Here is a 23377-nt window from a genome sequence, read left to right as displayed (position 1 = left end):
AAAACTTGCCCGGAAAAAAATCTAAAGTTTTCAGATCACGTGTAGCCGGAGAACTTTATCCATAACGAGCTATATTCAGAAGAATATAGTGGTTAAGTGCCGCTGCTGAGAAAAAAAAAAAAGAAAAAGAACCTCACAGGGTCTAGTGGCCCAACCATTACCTCCGCACTCAAGCTTTAAATCTTGGGCCATGCCAGGCTATGCTTCTTCCTCCCCCCTCCCCCTCACCAAAGTCCTCTGACAGGATTCAATTCCATAGATGGAAGGGGTCCGGGACCGGCCTTCTGCTCCACCAGACTGATTCCCCTGGTCACCAAAAATTATGCCAAAATTAGCCCTCCACTGCCTCCCTTTCTCCCAGTACCTTGGACAAGTCAATCTTCAGTCGGGATCGCAGTATGCTGCTACTGTGATCTCAGCCCATCGCTTTCGGCATCGCAATGCGAGTCACACTGGAAGTATAACCTACGAGCATTTCTTCCAGCGTGGCCCACACAGCAATGCTGAAAGCACCAGGCTGGGAAGGCACTAGCAGCGTACTGCAATTCTGGCTGAAGATTGACATTGCCCAAGTTAGTGATTGGGCCACTAGGCCCGCATGGTTCTTTTTTTTCTTGCCCAATAGTGCCACTTAACAGGCTATATTTGTTTAAGGCTAAAATTATCCATATAGGAGGCTGGAGAGCTTGAAACCTAATCAACTATATTCAAAAAAAGATAGCTGGTTAGGTTTAAGATATCCAGCTAAAGTTAGCCTGATAACTTTAAATCGGAGCTATTCAGCGGGACGTTTATCCTGCTCAATATCCAGGATAACTCCATGAATATTTAATATAAAACGTTTTCTATTATACAATTTAATTTTTTTGGGTTTGACATATCATTTGCTGTGAATTGCTGTTCCAAAGATACCACCATATTAACGGGGCAATTTTCAATTGTCTTCAGGTAGTTGCAAAGTCAGTGGATACTTTTCCCAGTGGACATGCATAGTTTCCCTCTGAAAATTTCCTTGGAAATAATTACCTGCACAGATTTGCACCCACTTTTCCTGCAGATACTTTTTCTCTTCAAATGCGTGTAGTCTTGAAAACGCAAAACTATGCCCATGTTGTTGCATTCCCTGCCCTCAAGAACCCTTCCACTGAATGTAGATCAAGATGCGTGCATTGTGGACCACCACATGGACTGGGAGGGTAATTTTCAAACCCTCCCCCTCCCAGGTAAAAGGAGTTTTTGAGAATTGTTCACCAAAAAACTATATAACTAAAAAAGAAAAATTAAAATACCATTATTTTTTAAGACTGTTTTTACAACTCTAAACTGCTCAATGATGGACTGATACATATAATCTGTTACCTTCCAAGGTTCAACATTTCTTAATTTTAGATGGTTATTCTTTTAAATGGTAACTACCTTTAGGATTAAGCTATCCTCTCCACTGCTTATGTACTTTTCTCTTTCTTCATGATTTACTGTGTCCTTTCTTTTCCTGAACCACCTGTGGCAATATCGAGATTCCCCCCTCTGGAGTGAATATGTGTATGTATGTGTATGAGTGTCTGAATAGATTGTCTGGTTCTTTGGCTATTACAAAATGATGTGGGGATGCTCTCTCAATATTGAAGCTTATTAGCTGTTTCTTTTCATTTCCTTTTATTTAGCACTTATTTTGTAATTAATATCATGGCTGATGCTTAGTTACTGTATCTTGTTTATTTGTTCTGATTATCTTTTCATTTATCCATTTACCTTGTACTGTTCATCCCCATAAAGAATGAAAAAAAAAAATTTCTATTAAACTGGAGACACGCTTCTGTTTGCACTGTACCTATTCTGGCAATTAGTGTCTCACATTGGATTATAACAGGCTACATACATTCCAATATGATTTTTTTTCCTCTGCTCCTTGCATTGAATTCACAAGGAAAGCTGCAATGCAGAATTTACTTGTCTGCTTGTGAACACTGGGGCAGCCACCTGTGTCCTCTCCAGGCTCCTAACAAGATGGAATCTATAGTTTCCTATGCAAGCACCTGTTCTGTACCTAACAACCTTTCCAGTAGGGGTGTGCATTCGTTTTGAACTTAAATGGAAAACGCAACTTTTTTTTTTTTTTAACTTAAAAAAATGATGAGGCGTAAACGATCGGATTTCCAACTTATTCAACATAGCTATGTTGAATACGTTGGAAATCGCGATTGTTGATCTAAATAAAAATTTAAACCCCTCACCCTCCTTAATCCCCCCCCCCAAGACTTACCAAAACTCCCCAAGCTGGCCAAAAGTGCCTTTTGAGCCCAACGAGGGGTCCCGGAGCGAACCCGAGGGGAATCACGTGACGTCGGCGCCACGTCAGAGTGACGCGGCGTCACGTGATTCCCCTCGGGTCCGCTCCCGGACCCCTCGTTGGGCCCAAAAGGCACTTTTGGCCAGCTTGGGGGGCTCAGGAGTCCCCCCCAAGTTGGCCAAAAGTGCCTTTTGGGCCCAACGAGGGGTCCGGGAGCGAACCCGAGGGGAATCACGTGACGCCGCGTCACTCCGACGTGACGCCGACGTCACGTGCTCCTTGCAAAGGAGTTCAGGAATGGCGTCCTGACCCCGCTGGACCACCAGGGAGTTTTGGTAAGTCTTGGGGGGGGGGGATTAAGGCGGGTGAGGGGTTTAAATTTTTATTTGCACATATGGACATAGACTCAACTTATGGAATTCTCCATATGTCCATATTGACCGCAAATGGGACCCCCTTTCGACTTATGGACTTATGAACTTAAACTTTTGGTCTGCACATCCCTACTTTCCAGTGCTGCTACCTTGCAAAAAAAAAAAAAAAAGACATTGAAATATGCCCAGATACTGTACCTATGCTGAACAACTTCCAAATCGTCAAGTGTATCAGGAATCTGCATTTGCTTCAACCACTTCTCTTTTTCACTCATCCATAACTCACATGCATCTGTCTCACTGAATACTGTATACAGGGCAAGAGCATCTTGCAGCTTTTGTCCACGAAGCTCTGCCAGAGACACAACATCAGCATACAACTCCTTAATGTTCTTAAGTCGACTTCCAATTTCTGGTGAATCTCTGAATTCTTTGGGAAAGCTCTGATACAGTGTATTCAGGTTCTCCAGAACTTTTCCATTATCTGTAACTTCATCTCTCAGTTCTTTATGCTTTTTAACCAGTGCTTGAGTTGAGTATTCATCATGACCAACATCATTACTAGACATCACACGGTATGCATCTTGTAGCCAGGCCCCAAGATCATCCGAATCAACCTGGAACTGGAAGAAGCTTTCTGCATCATGCAGGTTCTTCTTACGGAAGGCAGCCAGTTCCTTCAGCTGAGCCAACATAGCTTTGACTTCCTCAAGTCTTCCTTTTATTTTAGGTGTCCCAAAGTTCTTTGTGGGAATCATGCATTCTCCTTCTTTTATTGTATGTTGCAAGTGTGTTTCCAGACCACCAAGTTCATCTTCAAATGCTCTATGTTTTCTTTGCAAAATCAAGATGCTGGTGAGATCTTTGCCAAAATCCATAGAGGAGTAAATTTGTTCTTTTTCCTTTATCCATCTCTCCACTTCATCTAATTCCCAAAAGAACTTACATACACATTTTGACTGTTCAAGTTGAACTTTACGTTCTGCAGCCAGAGCACTCAATTCTTGATAACATAACTCAAGATGATTAACTCGATCTTTGATCACTTGAGGATCACAAGGCTTATAACCTAGGAAAAACAATATTTATTTAGTTTCCATGAAAGTGTTAAACCTTAGTATCTAGTGAATAATATATAGTCAATGATCATTATTTAGGAAAATGAAAAGCCCGGCCCAGTGGCTCAGAGCCAGTGCTGTACACTGCCATATGAAAAGTCCCTGGTTCACTTCGAGGATCAAGCCTTCTGCCCTCCAGGTTGAATGGGGGTGCTGCAGAGGCTGCATTCACAGTCCCTTCAGGGGGAAGTAGTCATGGTCATCATTAAGACATGGTCCTCAGCCACTGGGAGTATTGGCAAAAACCGGACTTGATCATGATGTGATGAAACAAAAGGGTCACAAAGTCAAAAGTAATGGCGGCGGGTGGTGATAGCTGGCGGGCACCAAGGCACCAACACCACATAGGGAAATTGACTGTAAAAAGAAGCTTACCCAAAATGCCAAAAACCCTTACTAGAGACACTATGGGAAGGCACCGAAAGGGACTCAGTGATAGAATCGAAGGAAAAACCGTGAAAACGCAAAGAGCATAAACGTTTTCCACTAGGCTAAAAACAGCCAAAGTGAGCTCAATCACACGATGAGACGTACAGCTCTGCAGAAAAGAAGAGGCTGAAGAGAGATCCTGTGTGGACGCGTGGTATTGGACATGCTGGGCATGCTCGGTGTGCCTAGTCAAAGTTCTAGAAACTTTGACATAAGTTTTCTGCATCGGGGCTCCATCTGATGATGTCAGCCATGTATGAGGACTACATCCTGCTTGTCCTCAGAGAAAACCTTATTCCCCAGAAGAGAGTTTGAAAGAAGTGTAATTGTGTTCTACTTGGTGAGGCACATCTTGTTTAAATTTTTTTCCCAAAATTACTTAGCCCTCCAACACTTTTATCTATGTAAAAAATACATACATTTTACATAGAACATGCAATAACTTTACATTGAAAATTAAATTCTAATCATGCAATTCTAGACAAATTCTGAAACCTTTTTCTTGTGTCAGCATACAATTTACCTAAAATGATCATACATGAGTTTTAGAAACCAGGGGTCTATTCTTCAGGTGTCATATCGGAGACATTCACATCTGAAGAAGGGATCCTTGTGGTCTCAATAGCTCATGTATAACATTTTTGAATAATACTTACATTGGTCCAATGAAAGCCATCACCGCGTGCATAGAATCCAATCTGGCCTAGCATCACATAGCTACTAGATTACTGCATTCTAATCACTAGACTGAAAGTAAAATGCTTTTTTAATACCTTTGTTATCTGGGTAGAGTTTTTTTTGCATTTGTCTCTGTCACATTTTTCCGATGTCCTCAAATCTCTTCTCTTAACTCCTTCTCCAGGATTTCCTTTCAATTTTACTTTTCTTTCTCTCTCTCCTGTTTTTCATCACTTCCTCCCCTCTTTCCTTCATTGCTCTGTTCTCTGCTCTAAATCTTTCCCTTACGGCAGCATCGCTTCACTCTTTTATCTTATCGTACCCTGAATCTCATCCCTCTTTCTCCCTCACTCCTATCCTTCATTGTACCCTTACTTCATTTTGCCAACCCTCTCCCCCCATAAATCTCTAACTCTCTGGAGCTCTTCTCCCCTTACAGCAGCCTCCCTCTCATGCCAGTCCCTATCATCCCCACATTGTCTTTCTCACCCTTTCTCATTTTACTTGCCTCCTTTCACATTCTCCCATCCCCTCCAGTTTGTCTCCCTCACACCATCATCCCCGTACTGATTCCCTTACCTTCCATTATCCTCTCTCGTTCTTCTCCCCTTTACCCTCTCTCTAATTCACTCTTACCCCTATTCATCCCGTTGCACACTTCCCTTCCCCTATCCCCAAATATCCTCTCTGGTTCTCACATGCCAAACCAACCCCCTCACCCCTCTTTCTCTCTCTTAAACCCTTCCTCCTTCCCAATCTCTCTCTCTCTCTGACACTATCCACTTCCATCTCACCTCCGACTCTCTCACACCCATCCCATCTCTGGCACTCTTAATGCCCATCACCGCCTGTGGCTTTCTTCTTCCATCTCATTCCACCAGCTCTTTTGCAACCCCTCCCTATGTTTTATGGCCCTGCACTCTTCACACACATCCCATCCTCCCATATGATTCTCATGCACCCTTATATCCTTTCATCACCTCAGGCAGCCCAAGTTTGCATTGTTGATTTCAGGGAGATGGGGGAGCATATTTCATTCTACTCCGCTTCTCATGCTCCTCCAAGCCTTGAACATCTTTCTCATCTCCTCCAACATTTATCCTCCCCACCAACCCCCTCTCACACCACCAGCATTCACTCCTTTTACACCTCACCATCTTTTAGCATTTACTTCCTCTCTCTCCCTCCATAAATTACTTACAGCTCCCGGATTATGCTCTAGGATGCCTCCTTCCTCCTTCTCCATTCTGCCTTCAAAAGAGATTTTGAGCCCAGGGATCACAGGCTGTGGATGTATCTGTTTCTGGTCCAGCTCTTTCCCTCCTGTTGATACATGGATGGGTGGGGCTGGACCATCAGGGTGGGAGGGAATGAAACTATAGCACAGGACAATATGTACAGCCCCTCTTCTCCTGTTTCTCCACACATGCTACCTGCAGTGTCTGTTCAGTCACACTCCCTCTCCCTCCTGTTCCATACAGAGAAGAAAACAGAACAGTGGAAACTGAGGGCCAACAGATTTGGTACACAAGTCCTGTGTGCTCATAGTTAGCAACGCCCCTGAAAAGTAGATAAAACAATGGAACCAGATGGATACATCAGTGGATATTAAGGAAACTTAGAGAAGTTCTGGCAGCTCCACTGAGTGACCTTTTCAATGCTTCTTTAGAGTCAAGAGTAGCTCCAGAGGACTGGAGACAGGCAGATGTGGTTCCTCATCACAAAAGTGGAAGGAAGAGGCTGGGAACTATAGACTTCTATCGTGAGTAAATTAATAGAATCATTGCCAAAACAGAAGATAGTACAGTTTCTGGAAACCAGTGGATTAAAAGGTCTGAGGCAGGAGAGGTATGTCATTTCAGATGAATCTGATCAAGTTCTTTGACTGGGTGACAAGAGAATTAGATCAGATAAGAGTGCTAGATGTAGTGTAAGAACAAAAGAACATAAGATATGCCATATTGGGTCAAACCAAGGGTCCATCAAGCCCAGTATTCTGTTTCCAGCAGTGGCCAATCCAAGTCACAAGTACCTGGCAAGTACCCAAACATTAAATACATCTCAAGATACTATTGCTTATTAATTAATAGCAGTTTATGGATTTTTCCTCTAGGAACGTATCCAAACCTTTTCTAAACCTAGTTACAGTAATTGCTATAACCACTTCATCTGGCAATAAATTCCAGAGCTTAACTATGTGCTCAGTGAAAAATAATTTTCTTTGATTTGTTTTAAATGAGCTACTTCATAACTTCATGGAGTGCCCCCTATTCCTTCTATTATCTGAGAGAGTAAATAACCAATTTAAATTAACTTGTTTAAGTCCTTTCATGATTTTGTAGACCTCAAGCACATCCCCACTCAGTCGTCTCTTCTCCAAACTGAACAGCCCTAACTTCCTTAGCCTTTCCTAATAGGGCAGTCATTCCATGCCCCGTATTTTGGTTGCCCTTCTCTGCACTTTCTCCAGTGCAACTATATCTTTTTTTTTAGATGTGGTGACCAGAATTGCACACAGTATTCAATATGCGGTTGCACCACGGAGTGACACAGAGGCATTATGACATCCATCATTTTATTTGCCATTCCCTTCCTAATAATTCCTAACATTCTGTTTGCTTTTTTGATTGCCACAGCACACTGAGCTGACGATTTCAATGTATTATCCACTATGACACTTAGATCTCTTTCCTGGGTGGTAATTCCTAAGATAGAACCTAACACTGTATAACTATAGCAAAGGTCATTTTTCCCTATATGCATCACTTTGCACTTGTCTACGTTGAATTTTATCTGCTATTTGGAAGACCAATCTTCCAGTCTCGCAAGGTCCTCCTGCAATTTATCACAATCCGCTTGAGATTTAACTACTTTGCATAATTTTATGTCATCCACAAATTTGATCACCTCACTCATTGTTCCCCTTTCCAGATCATTTATAAATATATTAAAAAGCACTGGCCCTGATCCACTGTCTACCTTTATCCACTGTGAAAATTGACTATTTAATCCTATTCTCTGTTTCCTGTCTTTTAACCAGCTTGCAATCCACAAAAGGACATTGCCTCCTTTCCCATGACTTTTTAGTTTTATTAAAAACATCTCATGCGAGACTTTGTTGAACACCTTCTAAAAATCCAAAAACACCACATTTACCAGTTAACTTTTGACCACATGCTTATTCACCCCTTCAAAAAAAATGTAGGAGATTTGTGAGGCAAGACTTCTCTTAGGTAAATCCATGCTGGCTGTTTCCCATTAAACCATGTCTATCTAAATGTTTTGTGATTTTATTCTTTATAACAATTTCCAAGATTTTTCCTGGCACTGAAGTCAAGCTCACCAGTCTATAGTTTCCCAAATTACCCCTGGAGCCCTTTTTAAATATTGGGGTTACATTGGCCATCTTCCAATCTTCAGGTACAATGGATGATTTTAATGGTAGGTTACAAATTAATTGAAATAGGTCTGAAATTTCATTTAGTTCTTTCAGAACCCTGAGGTGTATACCATTCAGTCCAGGTGATTTACTACTCTTCAGTTTGTCAATCTGGCCTACCACATCTTCCAGGTTCAGCATGATTTGGTTCAGTTCATCTGAATCATTACCCTTGAAAACCATCTTCAGAATGGGTATCTCCACAACATCCTCTTCAGTATACACCGAAGCAAAGAAATTGTTTAATCTTTCCTCGATGGCCTTATCTTCCCTAAGTGCCCCTTTAACTCCTCAATCATCTAAAGGTCCAACAGATTCCCCTCACAGGCTTTCTGCTTCGTATATTTTTTAAAAAGTTTTTATTGTGAGTTTTTGCCTCTACGGCCAACTTCTTTTCAAATTCTATCTTAGTCTGTCTTATCAATGTCTTATATTTAACTTGCCAGTGCTTATGTTTTATCCTATTTTCTTCTGATGGATTCTTCTTCCAATTTTTGAATGAAGATCTTTTGGCTAAAATAGTCTCTTTCACCTCACTTTTTAGTCATGCTGGCAATTGTTTGGCCTTCCTTCCACCTTTCTTAATATGTGGAATACATCTGTACTTGGATTTCATTTAGGTCTTTGAAATGATTCTGCATAAGTGACTTATGAATAAGCTGAGTGCCCTTGGTATGGGACCTAAAGTGACTGACTGGGTTAGAAACTGGTTGAATGAGAGGCAACAAAAGATAGTGGTAAATCAAATTCACTCCAAGGAGAAGGACATTACTAATGGTGTGCCACAGAGATCAGCCCTTGAACTGGTTCTTTTCAACAATTTTATAAATGATATTGCAGAAGGACTATCAGGAAAGATTTATCTTTTTATGGATGATACCAAATTCTGCAATAAGGTAGACACCCAGGAAGGTGTGGGAAACATGAGAAAGAATATAGCATAGATAGAGGAATGGTCTAGAGTCTGGAAACTAAGAATCTATGCTAAAAAAATGCAGAGTCATGCATTTGGGCTGCAAAAACCCAAGGGAGTGGTACAGTAAATGGATGAAATTCTTATAACTATGAAGCAACAGTTAGATCTAATGATCTCAAGGTGGCCCAACAGAGGGACAAGGCGACGGCAAAAGCCAGAAAGATGCTTGAGTACATAGGGAAAGGAATGGCTAGGAAAAACAAAGGAGATAATATTACCCTTTTATAACTCCCTGGTGAGACATTTTAAATAATGTGTATAATTCTGGTGATCACACCTTCAAATGATTATAACCAAGGGATAGGGAGATATGACAGAGACATTAAAATGCAGAGGAGGCAGGCCTCTTTCAATGGAAAAGAGGCTCTGGAAAGAAGAATCATGGGATGAGGGCAAAAGGGGTAGACTCAGGTATAATCTAAAGAAATATTTTTTTACAGAAATGGGATAGATAAAAGGATTACCTTCCCAGTGAAAGTGATTGAGATAAGAAGAGTATCTGAATTCAAAAAAGTATGGGACAAGCACAGGGGTTCTCTGAGGGAGTGGTAGGGATTATAGAGCTGAGAAGTTGGTGTGGATGGGTATATTAGATAGTCTTTTCTGCCATCACGTTTCTATAGAAAATCTTGTGGCACTAGTGTGGCAGAGAAAATTTAGTATTTTTAAGGAATACCGCCTTCCTTCTGCCAACTAAGGAAGGAAGAAAAGAAGACTGGGGCAATAGTAAGGTGGAAACAGTGCCAGTAGAGCATATACCATCCCTCTCTTAGCTCTGAATTTTATAGAAAACAATGACTTCTAGTTGCTCTAAGCTGTGAAAATTTGTAGAAACAGAGCCATGACATATCATATGCCAAGCCTTTTTTGCACAGTACCTTTTGTCTTAGGAAAGAACAGATTTACTCATTTTATTTGAGAGATTAATAACTGATGTGCATGATTAGCTCCATCTGAAAAAAGGCACATTCCCATTTTTAAAATGGGACAAATATACATCCATCTCAGTACACATAGGCAAAGTACACAACTGTACCACAGCCCAGTGACTAAGCATCACCCTTTCTATTCAGGAACTGTACCAACATGCCAAAAATGTTAATTAATATCCATTCAAAAAGAAAAAGGCTGGGGCAAAGTGAAATCCAAATTATATTCTTCTCGAAGACCAGAACTAGTGTGCTAATTCTAGGGTGCATGTTTGCTGACTTTTCTTTAATTAATTTAACTGCATCATGCATCTGTGAATGCATGAATATTACTATATTTACATAGTGCCTTTGTCTCAAGGATGTTATAGACATACCTAAACTATACAATTACCAATATCCATTTAGCACTTATTTTGTATGTTTGAAAAATTGAGACCATGCCGTGATTTGAACCCCCAACCCCAAGACTTGTACAAATATTACAGACATTAACGTCTTAGATGATTTAGTTATCCCTCAAACTCTCTCACATATTTTCTCATAAAACAAGAAGCCAGGTGTTCCATAAAAGGTGACACAAGTGAGCCGAGGGATGGAAAATCACTGCAGCTTCTGTGATAGCTCTAGCCTCTTACTGGCCATAGAGCAACAGGGAGAGTAAGTCTCAGAAGAAAAATTCCTCAATACTAGCAAAGTCGTCCAAGCTAACCAGGCATGCTGTCTAGGGTGAAAGATATAAAGGGGGAGGGGAGAAGAAAGCAAAGAAAAAACATTTTTATCCCTTACCATCTCCATTTGCAAATGTAAGAGCTGCTGTGCTGACAGATCTCACTTTGCCTGCCTGAATGGCTATGTCAGCCTCGGTGAGTGAATGTTTCTGAAGCAGGTCTTCCACTTCTCGCAGGTGCCTTCCAAACTCAGGGGATAAGAGACGCAGCTGATATATCAAGGAGAAATAAATCATCATTTGCTTACAGCTACATAAAAATGTTACATTTGCCAGCACTTACAGTAGAAAATAGTGTCATGGCCACCATAAGCCATATCCCAGGGGTCCCCACATAAGAAATCATTAGCTGTCAGAAAGAGAGCAGTTTTTGACCCTGAATTATTTCCAGCAAAGACTAATGTCAACCATGAGAGGCAACCAGTTAGCTCTGCATTTTTACCTAGAGACATAAAAATGAGTGGAAGCATATAATGGAATTCCTTGCAGATAAGCTCCCTAAAGGAACAAGTGTCTTCTTCCCCAATACTTTTAGCTTTGAAGGACTTGACTCCTCTCTCAGATTTGGCTTGCGGCCCAGACAGCAGGGGAATACTAGATTCTATGTTAGGCACTAATCAGGAATGATGTGTTCCTTCTAGAAGTAAACAATAAGATCTCTACAGTAAGATCTGGTCAAAATCCTCAGTGCAAATTAAGCTCCCTATTAGTGATATAACTATGTAGGCACTTGAACACTATAAGACATTAGAGATGTGCATTGGTTTGTTGTTTCGTTTTGGGCTTAATTTTCAGGGAACCGCGGGAAACAGTTTTTCCCACGGTTTAGGGGTTTTTTTTGTGAGCCCCTGATTTTTGGGTTAGTGCACACTAACTCCCATTAGTGCACGCTAACATTTTAATGCTAGTGTGCACTAATGGGAGTTAGTGCGCACTAACCCGAAATACAAATTTTTCTGAAATTTCGGAAAAATTCTTTTCGGGTTTGTTGCCCCCAAACCATGCCAAATTAGACAATTTCATTGAAATTGTCTAATTCAGCAAAAGCGAAGGCACATCTCAATAAGACATCAAATATATAAACTATAGATAAAAGGTAGACTTAGATGGCTTTTAGATTCTCAGCATTATATGCTTTTTTAATCTAGGTATCAGATTAAATTCTTAGACATTATAAGCACAATTTCAGATAGTATAAGCAATATTTTCTAAACATCTGTAAGATTGTTATTATAAGGCATCTTGTGTCAACAAATGAAATGTATAAAAATGTTATGATTGCTAAATTTGAAGCTGCATATCTGAATTTCATTAGCAGCCTAAGGCTAAAGATTTAGCCCTTTGGCGAGCATAACAATCTTCTTTTCTCTTTCTGTATCTATCTTTTTAAAGATTTAATAAATTAACTCATATATAATTAAAAAAAAACATTTTTACTGATTACTTTGATTCTACTGAGTTGCTCTGTCCTTTTATAAATTGATTGTTCTCACTGACACATTATCTCTTAGGAGCAAAGATGTTTTAAACTCATATAGCAAGGTGTGTCAAGAAGGGAAAGTGAACTATTAGGGAACTCCTTATTAAAGATTTTCTCACTTGGCGCTATCTGACAAGAGCTTCTAACCTGGAACAATAATGACAATAAAGAAGATAACATCATTATTTAACAAAATGGATGTGGTCAGACATTGAAGAGATGCAGACTTTGCAATATATAGGTAGAGTAAAGAGTTCACCCATAAAGCAAACAATGTAAGCAAGAATGTGTGAAATAAAGTACATACTGTTTAAGCCTTAGACTGTCAATCTTTATTGAACAATATCTACTTTATTTCACACATTCTTGCTTACATTACAGAGAAACAGCCTGAAAAAATGCTGCAATGTCCAACCTATATATATCCACTTTCACGTTCCTAAAATACTGCAACTGTCAACCTCACAAGGATCTAACCAAATGGAATGTGCTTGTATATGCAAATGAGCAAGTAACACTCACTTTCATTTCATCCATCTCATTAATTATTTCTAGCATCTTCTGGAACAGGTTCTGAAGAGTCACATTAATTTCAAGCCTCTTTCGTCGAGCATGCAGAAGTTCCTGCAGGTATACCCACAGTCGCATGATGTTATCTTTCCTGGCATTGATTCGCTTCCCATCATGGTAGTTCTCTGTCTCTAGTTCTTTGGCTACATCTACTATTGCTTGAACCCTCTCTTTATAAGCAGCAATGTCTGTCTCGATTGCTTCATGCTTCTTTTGTGCTGCTTCAACTGCTGGCAAATCATAACCAAAATTATCCTAACAAAACAGAAAAGAAACAATCAGTTATTTCCATCAGTTTTATCACTGTGAGGAAATCAGGTTTGAGCACATTGACTCAGTTTAGATCAGTTTGCGTCAGAGAAACCAAATACAGTCGGGTTAAGTTTTAATCCAACATCTCTTCCTCCTCCAACTCTTGACCTGAATCAAGGTTTACAGCAATTTTCACCCTCTTCAATAGTATTTGATTAGAAGAGCAAAATGTAACCTTCCACCCCATATTTTGCCAGAACTTGATCAGAACTTGATCATATCCATGGACAACTGGATTTGTACTCATCTCCTACAGGATTCTGTGGCTATATCAGCTTTCACCATAAAAATACCCTATTTCCATTATAAATACTACGGTTATGTTTTTAAAATTACAGTTAACTTGCTCATTCCTGGAACAGTCACATAGTTGTGATGCAATCATGACCCTTGGAAACAGGACTAAACAAAACTGGCTAACAGTCTTCAGTTCTACATGACTGATTGCTGGATATATCATAAAAGTATCCCTTAAATGTTCTTGAAACAGAGCCCTTATATTTTTGATAGGTGAAAATGGTGACGTCTTTATCATATTTGTTTACAAAGCAGTCTGGGCAGAATTCTAGAGCTGATGAACAAGGATTAGAAAATCAATAAGAAACAACGAAATATTTCAGACTACTCTTGTTTATGGTGTGATCTGTACCCTAACTGACCAATTTTAAGCAAATTTATTTATGAATGTACAACTTATTCCTTCTTGTTTAGCCAAAATCTCAATATGGTCAATATTCTTTTTCCCATGGTGGGATTTATCAGCTTGCAATTCCTGAATGAAAATCCAATCTGAAAATTGACAAAGTTTCTAATTGTATATATTGGGAACTAAAGAATTAAAACCAATATCTTGACTGTCACCCTAGCAATCTTTTCCCAGCCAAGAATTCAGATCAATTCTGGAAATCAATCACTGGCATGCTAGTTAGACTCTTTCTTTGGTCTGTTTAGTTCCCAATGTCCATTTTTTTTTTCAGGTAATTCTAATAAACTGATTATATCAGTCAGTATACTGGCTTCTGAATTCTGGTTTGAATTCTTATTTCAAATACCTGTTCATCTATTTTTAAATGACATTTGAATCAATATATTTATATATTTAAAGAAAAAACTCTCACATGCTGCTGGCCTGTACCCGAATCTGCTGCAGTCTTTGGCTCAAACAAGAGAAAAGAAAACTGGGAAAATCTTGGAAGCCATGCACTGTGACTCCTGGATGGGAGCTGCAAGGTAGGTACAAGGATGGATCCCTAGTAAAGAAAGATAAATAGAAGACAATACACCTACTGCATTACCTGCGCAAGGAGACGTTGATTTTCACTCAGCCAAGTCTCCCGCATAGCCGCCTTGCGATCAAAACGTCTTGCTAACTGCTCCAACTTCTCCTGTCTGATGAGCTCATTTCTGAGTGCTATTTCCCGTTCATGCTCAGCTTTTTCCAACTGTTCCCAGGCCTGTGTGAATGCAGTACAACAGAATCAGACTAGATGGTTTAGTAAAGAACATTCAATATTTCATTCATTCTAATCAACTGTTTTGTTCCGGCAAGATGTGGACTGTCCATGAAGCCATTTTGGAAATCTCCAGGAAGAAATATTTTAAAATGCCATTCTTCCCGTAGCCTTCTTAGCTAAGCTCCACCCCCTTGGTATCCAGACCTTGCCACCCATCCCTCCCCATGAATCTCTTTATCCCGCCACCATCCTCCTTCTCCTCCCCTACTCGCACCCCTGTTCAGCATTTTTCAGTCCCAGGTGGTCCAGCAGTGTGCTAAATGCCACCTAGGCCTCCAGTTCCAGTGTATCCGTTTACAAAATGGTGCTAGCTGGCCTCAAGCATACCTTTGCCCCTATTTTGTGACAGGAGTAAAAGGTATGCCTGAGGCATGCTGGTGCCATTTTGGAAATAGAGCCACTGGAGCCAGAGCCCTAGAGCAAAAATAGCACATCACAGGACCACCAGAGATTGAAAGGTATTGATCTGGGGTCCAGGGAAGGAGGTGGGGAAGGGAAAGTTTTCAATATCAATGGGGTAGGGCGTGGCTACCCGGGACAGGGCCAGCTCCAAGCTCAGTTTTTAAAACTTTTTTTTCACTTTTGCCAGCTTAGCGTATGGGGGGGAATGGTTCTTAGTAAACCCCATGGATTTTGATACTATGGCCGAGGAAAGACTGGGGGCCATACAGCCCCTTTAGAAGATGGTAGCCCTGGGATGTGGGGCTGCCATCATGTGTTGCCATGATCACAGCTAGTAAGTTTTCCCCTTAGACTGTATGAATTTTGAGGTCATGGAAATGCCTTCTGAACCTGAATGCAACACACCATGGGGCCGATGCAATACAGTGCGCTCAACCCGCAGTTGGATGTGGGTTGTGTAGACACGTCCACAGCCCCTTATTCTATAAGGGGATTGGCACCTTCACAACGCACATCCAATTCGCCGCAAAACTACCGTATTTTTTGCTCCATAAGATGCACCTAGGATTCAGAGGGGGAAAATAAAAAAAAATAAAAAAAATTTGTGCTAAACCGGCTCTGCGTCTGGGCGTCTTATGGAGCAAATTACGGGAGTGCATAGCTTTTTTTTTTTCCTCCCCATTTTGTTTTCGGGTCTGGGGAGGGCCATTTCGGTCCACTCCCCAGATCAGAAAACATTTCTTTCTCTGGGAACCCCTCCCCCCCCCAAAAAAAACCCCATCCCAACCCTTTAAATTAATTAACAACCCCCACCCTCCTGACCCACCTCCAAGACCTGCCGACTTAATTTACTACAAACCCCCCCCCTCACCCCCCAAGACCTGCCAAAAGTCCCTGGGGGTCCAGGAGCGGTCCGGGAGCGATCTCCTCGGCTTCGGCCATCGGCTGCCAGTAAACAAAATGGTGCCGACGGCCCTTTGCCCTCTCCATGTCACTGAGACCGACCAATAGCAGCGGTCGGTCCCAGTGACATAGTGAGGGCAAAGAGCCGTCGGCGCCATTTTGATTACTGGCGCCGACGGCCCTTTGCCCTTACTATGTCACAGGGACTACCACTGCCATTGGTCAGTCCCAGTGACATAGTGAGGGCAAAGGGCCGTCGGTGCCATTTTGATTACTGGCAGCCGACGGCCCAAGCCCAGGAGATCTCTCCCGGACCCCCGCTGGACCACCAGGGACGTTTGGCAGGTCTTGGGGGGGGGGGGGTCAGGAGGGTGGGGGGTTGTAGTAAATTAAGTCGGCAGGTCTTGGGGGGGTCAGGAGGGTGGGGGTTTGTAGTAAATTAAGTCGGTAGGTCTTGGGGGAGTCAGGAGGTGGGGGGGGTTTGTTAGATTTTTAGTTTTTTTTTTATATTCGCTCCATAAGACGCACATACATTTTCCCCCCACTTTTGGGGGAAAAAAAGTGCGTCTTATGGAGCGAAAAATACGGTAATAGCAAATGCATGTTGATGAGGCTATTAGTCATCCCAAAGGAAAAAAAAAAATGTGCTTTTCTGTACATTCACCGACTTAATATCGTGGCAATATTAAGTCGGAGAAACAAAAGATTTTTTTTTTAATTTTTAGAAAACGTGCCACCAGTCAGGTTTGGGAAACGGATGCTCAGTTAACCAGCATCCGTTTTCCAAACCTGTATCTGTGTGCCGATTAGGAAAATGGACGCCAATAAATACAGCGTCCGTTTTCTTAAACGGCGGACAGCTGAGCACTTCCGGGCTTCTGCTGTCAAGGAGGAGCTAGGGGTGCACAATCAACCCTAGAGCCTCCTAGACAGCGCGACCCCTAATTAAAATATTGCATGGCGCCCCAGGAGAGATGCCTGGGGTCGCATTAGGAAAGTGGGTGCTGAACACTCAGTGCCCACTTTTAGTGCTTTTCTTTTTTGCATCGGCCCCCATGTGCTACCAGTGAAAAGACTTGAGCTAGATCTAAAATAACAAAAATAAACCATATTTTTAAAAAGCTATTTGATTTTTTCAGACCTCATGAGTTGCTGCCCGTTGCCTGATTTGTTTATACTTGATAGGTAGATGGTGATGCTTGAAACTGGAGTTATCCTCTATTACTTCATGGAGTGATTATTCCATTCAAAAGAACAATGCCTATTGCCAGGAATCAGATGATTTAACATAGTTTCCAATAAAAGTTGAAGCCTGGAGTAAGTGGTGGACCATGAAGCAATGGAATACAGATTCCAAGCTTTTATTGGTTGCTATAGTATAGGATCAAGTCACTGCATAGCATTATCTGCTAGAATATTACTACTCATTTACAGTATACATCATATGTTAATGTGCGTCTGCTATTCTGAGAATAGGATTTATATAAAAAGTTGGGCAATGCTTGCTACAATCAATGTACAAAGATGCATTTCCCTTCCTCAGCTCCACTCTTGAATTTAGTCAACCCCCCTCTTCAGTTGACCCCTCCCCTCCCCTCCCCCCACCCTCCCTTGTCCCTCCCCCTGCCACTTACCCTCCTGTTTCCCAGCCCCTTCCCCTCCCTTCCCCTCGTAAAGAACTCTTGTAAATGCTGTAAACTATTTTGCGATATCTTGTCATTGTTACTTCTTCGTTCAATTAGAGTTCCTATTTTCATTTCGTTCTGCTGCCCTATCCTTTCCAGCTGCTCTCGCCCCTACCCCCCGCTACTCCCTGCTCTTGCCTGCTCCCTCTTCCCCCTTCGTGTTCATTGTATTTTCTGCCTGCCTAAGTTTTTTGTAAACCGGCCTGATGTGTTCCACGAAGGTCGGTATATTAAAAGTGTTAAATAAATAAATAAATGAAAGATCGCACTGGGGATCGACAGTAAAACTGTTCAGATGATCGTAATTTTGCACCTATTTGAAGCAAAATTACAATTCCCAGGCAACTTCTGATTCCCTGTGCCAAACTTCAGCAACATCCACTCAAAGGTTTCTGACTTCCACCATGCATACGGATGGATAGATGGACACATCCTCAACAATAGGTGCTCTGGCTCCTGCAAACGCACCTATAAAGCACATGTAGGAAGAAGAAAGAAAATAGCCCTGTACCCTGTTGATATCAGAAACGAGCTTTCCTTCATGCGGTGTGTACGCCTTTTGGTTGTTTGCCCTCATTCTGGATTGGATGGTGTATAATAAAACTTCCAGGTTCCCCTTTTCCTGAAACCTGCAGAGAATAAATTTAGGAAAGTTATGCTTTCATATAGTGAATGAAACATGCCACAAAACAGCTTGCTTTCATATAGTGAATGAAACATGCCACAAAACAGTGTGCAAAACATGTGCCTTTCTAGTTTGAGAGAAGGGCCAGTTAGGGCCATAGGGAATAATATAGGGGAATAATTATCCCACCCAATCCTGCAGGTTCAGCAGCTCTCGCTCAGTGGTTCTGAACCCCATCCCCTTGGGAGGGGACTCTTATTGCTGTGCACTCCTTACCCCCTAGGCAGCCGCTCTTACTCTTGTCAGCACTTCCAGGTGGCTGCTGCGGTGAGCACCTCTAAACGTGGCTTGAAGTACACGTGCTGTTGAACACTGCACTTTTAAGAGGACTGAGGAAGGGCAATTTTCAGAGTCTCGGTTTGTATTATTTACTCACAGAAATGTCTTTGAAAGTTGTTCTTTTAACGTGAATGCTAAAATGCCACTTAAGGAGCAATGCAATGCATTGCTGCATATGGCCGCCAAAACATCATCCCTATAATGTTAATAATATGCACACTAACCCAAAAGATTTACCATGCACATGCTGGATCTTGAAATCTCCCATGCAAACCAGTCCAAAGTGAAATAGCAAGTTAGCACTAGGGAGCTTCTCTCCCCCCCCCCCCCATTAAGATCACCCCAAATCCCCATGCCAAGTGCCATATCCCCCCCAACACCAAGATCCCACCCCCTCTCCACACACACATACAAAAGCACACTGACTCTCCCTTCGTCCCCATCCCTCCAGAATGAAAACATCACAATTCTGGAGGGTCCTGATCTCTCCTGGCAGGAGGGACGCCACAGCCCTTCTGCCAGCACCACCGTACACTTTACTACTATCATTAATCACCTGATCCTGGTTTAACGTGCAAGCATAGGACTTTGTGCAGAGCCCACCATTGTGGATGCATGCTAACCTTTAATACATAAGCCCCAAAGGCTCCAAGCAATTCTAGCTGCTGCTGCTGCTTACTGTCTGCAGTGCATCTTTGTTAAAGTCAAAACGAGGCAAATGGTAGGGAAAGAGCGACAGAGAAGACCATAGGAATGCTTTCTCCTTGGCAAAAGCTAAAAGCTTTTCTATTATGCAATGAACCAGGAGTACAAACATCCACATTTTTTACCAGCGCAGAAAAAGGCTTTGGCGTGGTCTTGTGAAAACACTGAAATGTTCTTCCCTTTATTTTTTTTTTTCATTGGACTTGGCTATGCATGGTTTATTACAGGAGCTGTGCAAAGGCCTCTTAGAAAATGTTCATGACAACACTTGCTGTTGTATAAGAGAATTTAGCAGAGTCCCTGTGAATGCAGTAAGATTCTAATTATGAGAGCATCACAAAGATCCAAGGCAGTGATACTCAGTTTATACTGCTCGGTCCTTTTATGCATGAGACAATCTTTAAAGTAAATGTTATTTACTTTAACAAAAAAAAAAGTTTACATGTTACTATTATCTCCATTTTATGTTGTGAGGTTTTAACAACTGTGGCACAAAAGAGCCACCCTAGGGGGCAATAATAAACTAAAAGTGGTTCTAGTGCTCCTATGAGTGGCGATTCCTCCTTCTATGAAGGCTAATTTAAGGTGAAATTTCCCTCAATCTCTTGAGTCACTATGGCGCCCTTTTTCACCCCACCCTCTCTTTCTTCTCTTTTCCATTTCCAGGCCACCTCTTCCCCCCCCCCCCCCCCCCCCGAAATCCCTCCAGACTGTTGACTAAATCTTACAGCAGAGCTTGGTGGCTGTAGCCACCTCTTGTTTTTTTCACTCTTTTTTCTGCACACAGTATATATTGAATTTGATAAGGGACTGCTACTGGTCAGAGAGGGAGAGATGTAAATGTTTCTGGCCTTGTGGATGTCACATATTGCAGTGAGCATTCAGACTGGCTCATCTGATCAACAGGTTTTGGGTTTGTTTGTTTTTTCCAAACATTTTAGAATTCAAAAACAATGTTAAAGCTATGAATAACTAAATAAGCCGATCACTTTTGTGAACAACAGATAGACAACCTTTGAAATTATTGCCAGTGCTAAACACTTTCAGTCATCATTGTAAATGTCCAACATACAGCACATTATAGCTCTAAACAATTAAAGCTGTAAATTCCATCTCATGACAATGACATTTTTCCAGCTTCGTTCTCAAGGCTTAGAAAACTGCATGCTGTTTGTGGAAACTGTAGCATTAAAATCCTATTTACTAGTTTGCATTGGAGGTAAATAGTAAAACTACCTATCTGTGCACAGCTTTGAATTTGTGGCATAGCTACCAAGCCATATGCCTATAATACTATCCTTTCAAGAGATATTTCTCTGCACAATATTATATTTTACACACCCACATGCATACAGTATATATAACTCTTTACTGGTTTGTTCCATGGTGTTTGTGTGTTTGTACCCACAGCCTTCTCTGCGCATGCACTGGATAGAACTAGTGAGCATTATTTGAAAAGGGCAAGCACCAATTGCAAACGTGCCAGCACTCTCTATGAATAGCATGCACTATTTCCAGCCAGCGTATGCTCCTTGCAAATAGCATGGGCTAAGTCCCTCCAGCATATCCAGAGAGCGGCCACCAGGTGGTTTGTGGGGAGGGGGCAGTAGGGAAGGGAACCATGGCTCATCGGCGCCATCTTCAGTGTCATGCCAGGTAGGGCATGAGCAATGGCTTGCTCTGGGGGAAGGCTGGGATATAAGAAGACCAAGGGCTTTGAAAAGTTGCTTGGGGGGAGCAGGGTTATAGACACTAAGCGATGGGTGGGGTGGGGGGCCAGTGAGCTGTTGTAGATGGTGGGGATGGAGGGAATATGTCAAGGTGATCAGAAAGTTACAAAAGGAAGGAGGTCATTGTACTCCACCTTTTTAACAAGTTTTCCTTCTAGTTTGCTATAAACTTCAGGTAAATGATTTCAGTGTCAATGCATCTGTAGGTAATCCTCAGGGACAAAAGTGAAAGGTCCATAGTTGAAAAATTCCAGTTAGATAACAATAGCTCGTGGCATAGCATGGCATGTGTGTACCTTATTACACACGGATGCTGTAGCTAATCTTCAAAGGGAAACCATCCAGGGAAAACTGCCTGCAATGTACACTCATACAAAGTGTCTGAATTCTTTGCACCTCTTTTTCCTGCTAGATGGCAATACAGGATAAAACAGCATGTGTAGTTTTGAAAGTCCAATCTACATGCATAGCTTTCCTCCTGACTTAAAACACCCTGCCACTCACCCCCCAGCAATACCTCTTTTTATTGTAGCTGTGCCTGTGCACACTATAGGGATGTGCATTCTTTCATCCGTTTTGGCAGTACCCGCATACCTCACAGACTTTATAGTACATGGGTAAAAATAGATAGTATGCGCATAACTCATTATTAAAAATACGCACATACTATCTGTTTTTCCCATGTACCATAAAGTCCGCGAGTTACGCACATACCACTGAAACGAAGGCACATCCCTACACACTTTTAGCAGCCTTGAGGCAGACAATTTTCAGCCAAGGCCATCCACCCAGGTAAAGGCCTTTGAAAATTGTCCTCTACGACAGAGATCCCCCGAATCACAGCCTATGAGGAAAGTGTATCTGACCAGCTTTACTTTACCCTGAACCCCCCTCCATGGGAAACAAAGAATATGCGCTGGAGCTATCGCCAGCAGAAGAGGGGAGCCAGCACCCTGGAGCATCACTGGCAGAAAAAGGGGAGCTGATGCCCTGGAGAATGACTGCTGTAAAAGAGGAGCTGGTGCAAAGGACCATCACTGGAGCCCACACCTCGGAGTATCGTCGCTAAAAGAGAGAAGCCAGGATCCTGGGGCATTGCTGGTAGAAGAGAGGAGCCTGTGCCCCAGAACATGGCCAGCCGGTGGTGCAGTAAGGCACTGTAGGAGGACAAAGACCTAGCAGAGGTAAATGAAGAAGGGCATCTGTGACTTGCTGGAACGAGGAGCAAGGAGAGAGGTGATGCAGCTGGGGGAAGTGGGAGAAAGAGGGGAGATAATACTTGGGTGGGGGAGGAAGAGATAGGGGAGATGTTGCTGGATGTGAGTGGGAAACAGAGTGGGAACAGGAAAGAAGATGATGCAAGAAGGAGCAGGGTAAAGAAAGGGGAGACGGCACTGGGGTGGAGGAAAGAGAGAGGTGAGATGCAGGGGAAGAAAGAAGAAAGAAAAAAAGAACACTGGGAGTAGGGAGAAAGGGAATGTGAGAAGAGGGGAAGGCTTGAGGGCGTGAGAGATGGAAGAGCAAGATGGAGCTAAAGGAGAAAAGTGAAGAGATGGTGATGTACTGAAAAGCAAGAGAGAGAAGCAGGAAATAGCATAAAGAGAGATAGTACATAGATATCAGAGACAGGGAAGGGAGAACAGGAGAAAGGAGAGGATTACCAGCAGGAGATCCAGGAAAAGAACATGTAAAAGTTCTTCAAAACCAGCTTCTGTGTAGCCCTTCACATACAAAGTTTGGGAACCCTTGCACTAAGAAACTGACATTTTCCTCACTAAAAAGACAGTATCAGGTTGCATGTGAAGCAATAAATGGGCAACATCCACTTCAGTTTTCACTTGACCTGCAAACCACTTATTATAGGTTGCTGCCAAATACAATTGCCAATTTGCCATTACATCTTATATGAAAAAATATTTAAAAAAAATAAGAAAGTCTTAACAATTAGGAATGGTTTATTTTCCAGATTCCATTTCCTGGAAAGCTGTGGCAGGATCTCATTCAGAGGCCCACCAAGGACAATGAGGCACTGATTCTACAGGTTTTCAATGGATGGCGCTGCACATAGTGACACAGCTGGTCAGGTGGAAAGAAGACCCGAAGTCCATTGAGTCAAACCCTCTAGGAAAACTCTCTTTCCCCTCACCAT

The 23377-nt window shown here is 42.0% G+C and overlaps 1 protein-coding gene across 2 annotated transcripts in view; it reads right to left on the bottom strand.

The window, feature by feature from the left end:
• The window catches only part of SPTB (spectrin beta, erythrocytic), a 273420-nt gene that overhangs the window by 115005 nt on the left and 135038 nt on the right, over positions 1–23377 (bottom strand). For both annotated transcript variants that reach the window (XM_029598897.1, XM_029598898.1), the window contains exons 11-15: positions 18341–18458; positions 14621–14779; positions 12966–13268; positions 11023–11173; positions 2863–3733 (exon numbers count right to left, since the gene is read on the bottom strand). In XM_029598897.1, coding sequence (XP_029454757.1) covers positions 2863–3733; positions 11023–11173; positions 12966–13268; positions 14621–14779; positions 18341–18458 — 1602 coding nt within the window. The remainder of the gene's footprint in view (positions 1–2862; positions 3734–11022; positions 11174–12965; positions 13269–14620; positions 14780–18340; positions 18459–23377) is intronic.

Source organism: Rhinatrema bivittatum, chromosome 4, assembly GCF_901001135.1.
Source record: "Rhinatrema bivittatum chromosome 4, aRhiBiv1.1, whole genome shotgun sequence".
Classification (NCBI taxonomy): Eukaryota; Metazoa; Chordata; class Amphibia; order Gymnophiona; family Rhinatrematidae; genus Rhinatrema; species Rhinatrema bivittatum.
The sequence above is the reverse complement of the archived record's forward strand: the minus strand, read 5'-3'. Positions and strand labels throughout refer to the sequence as shown.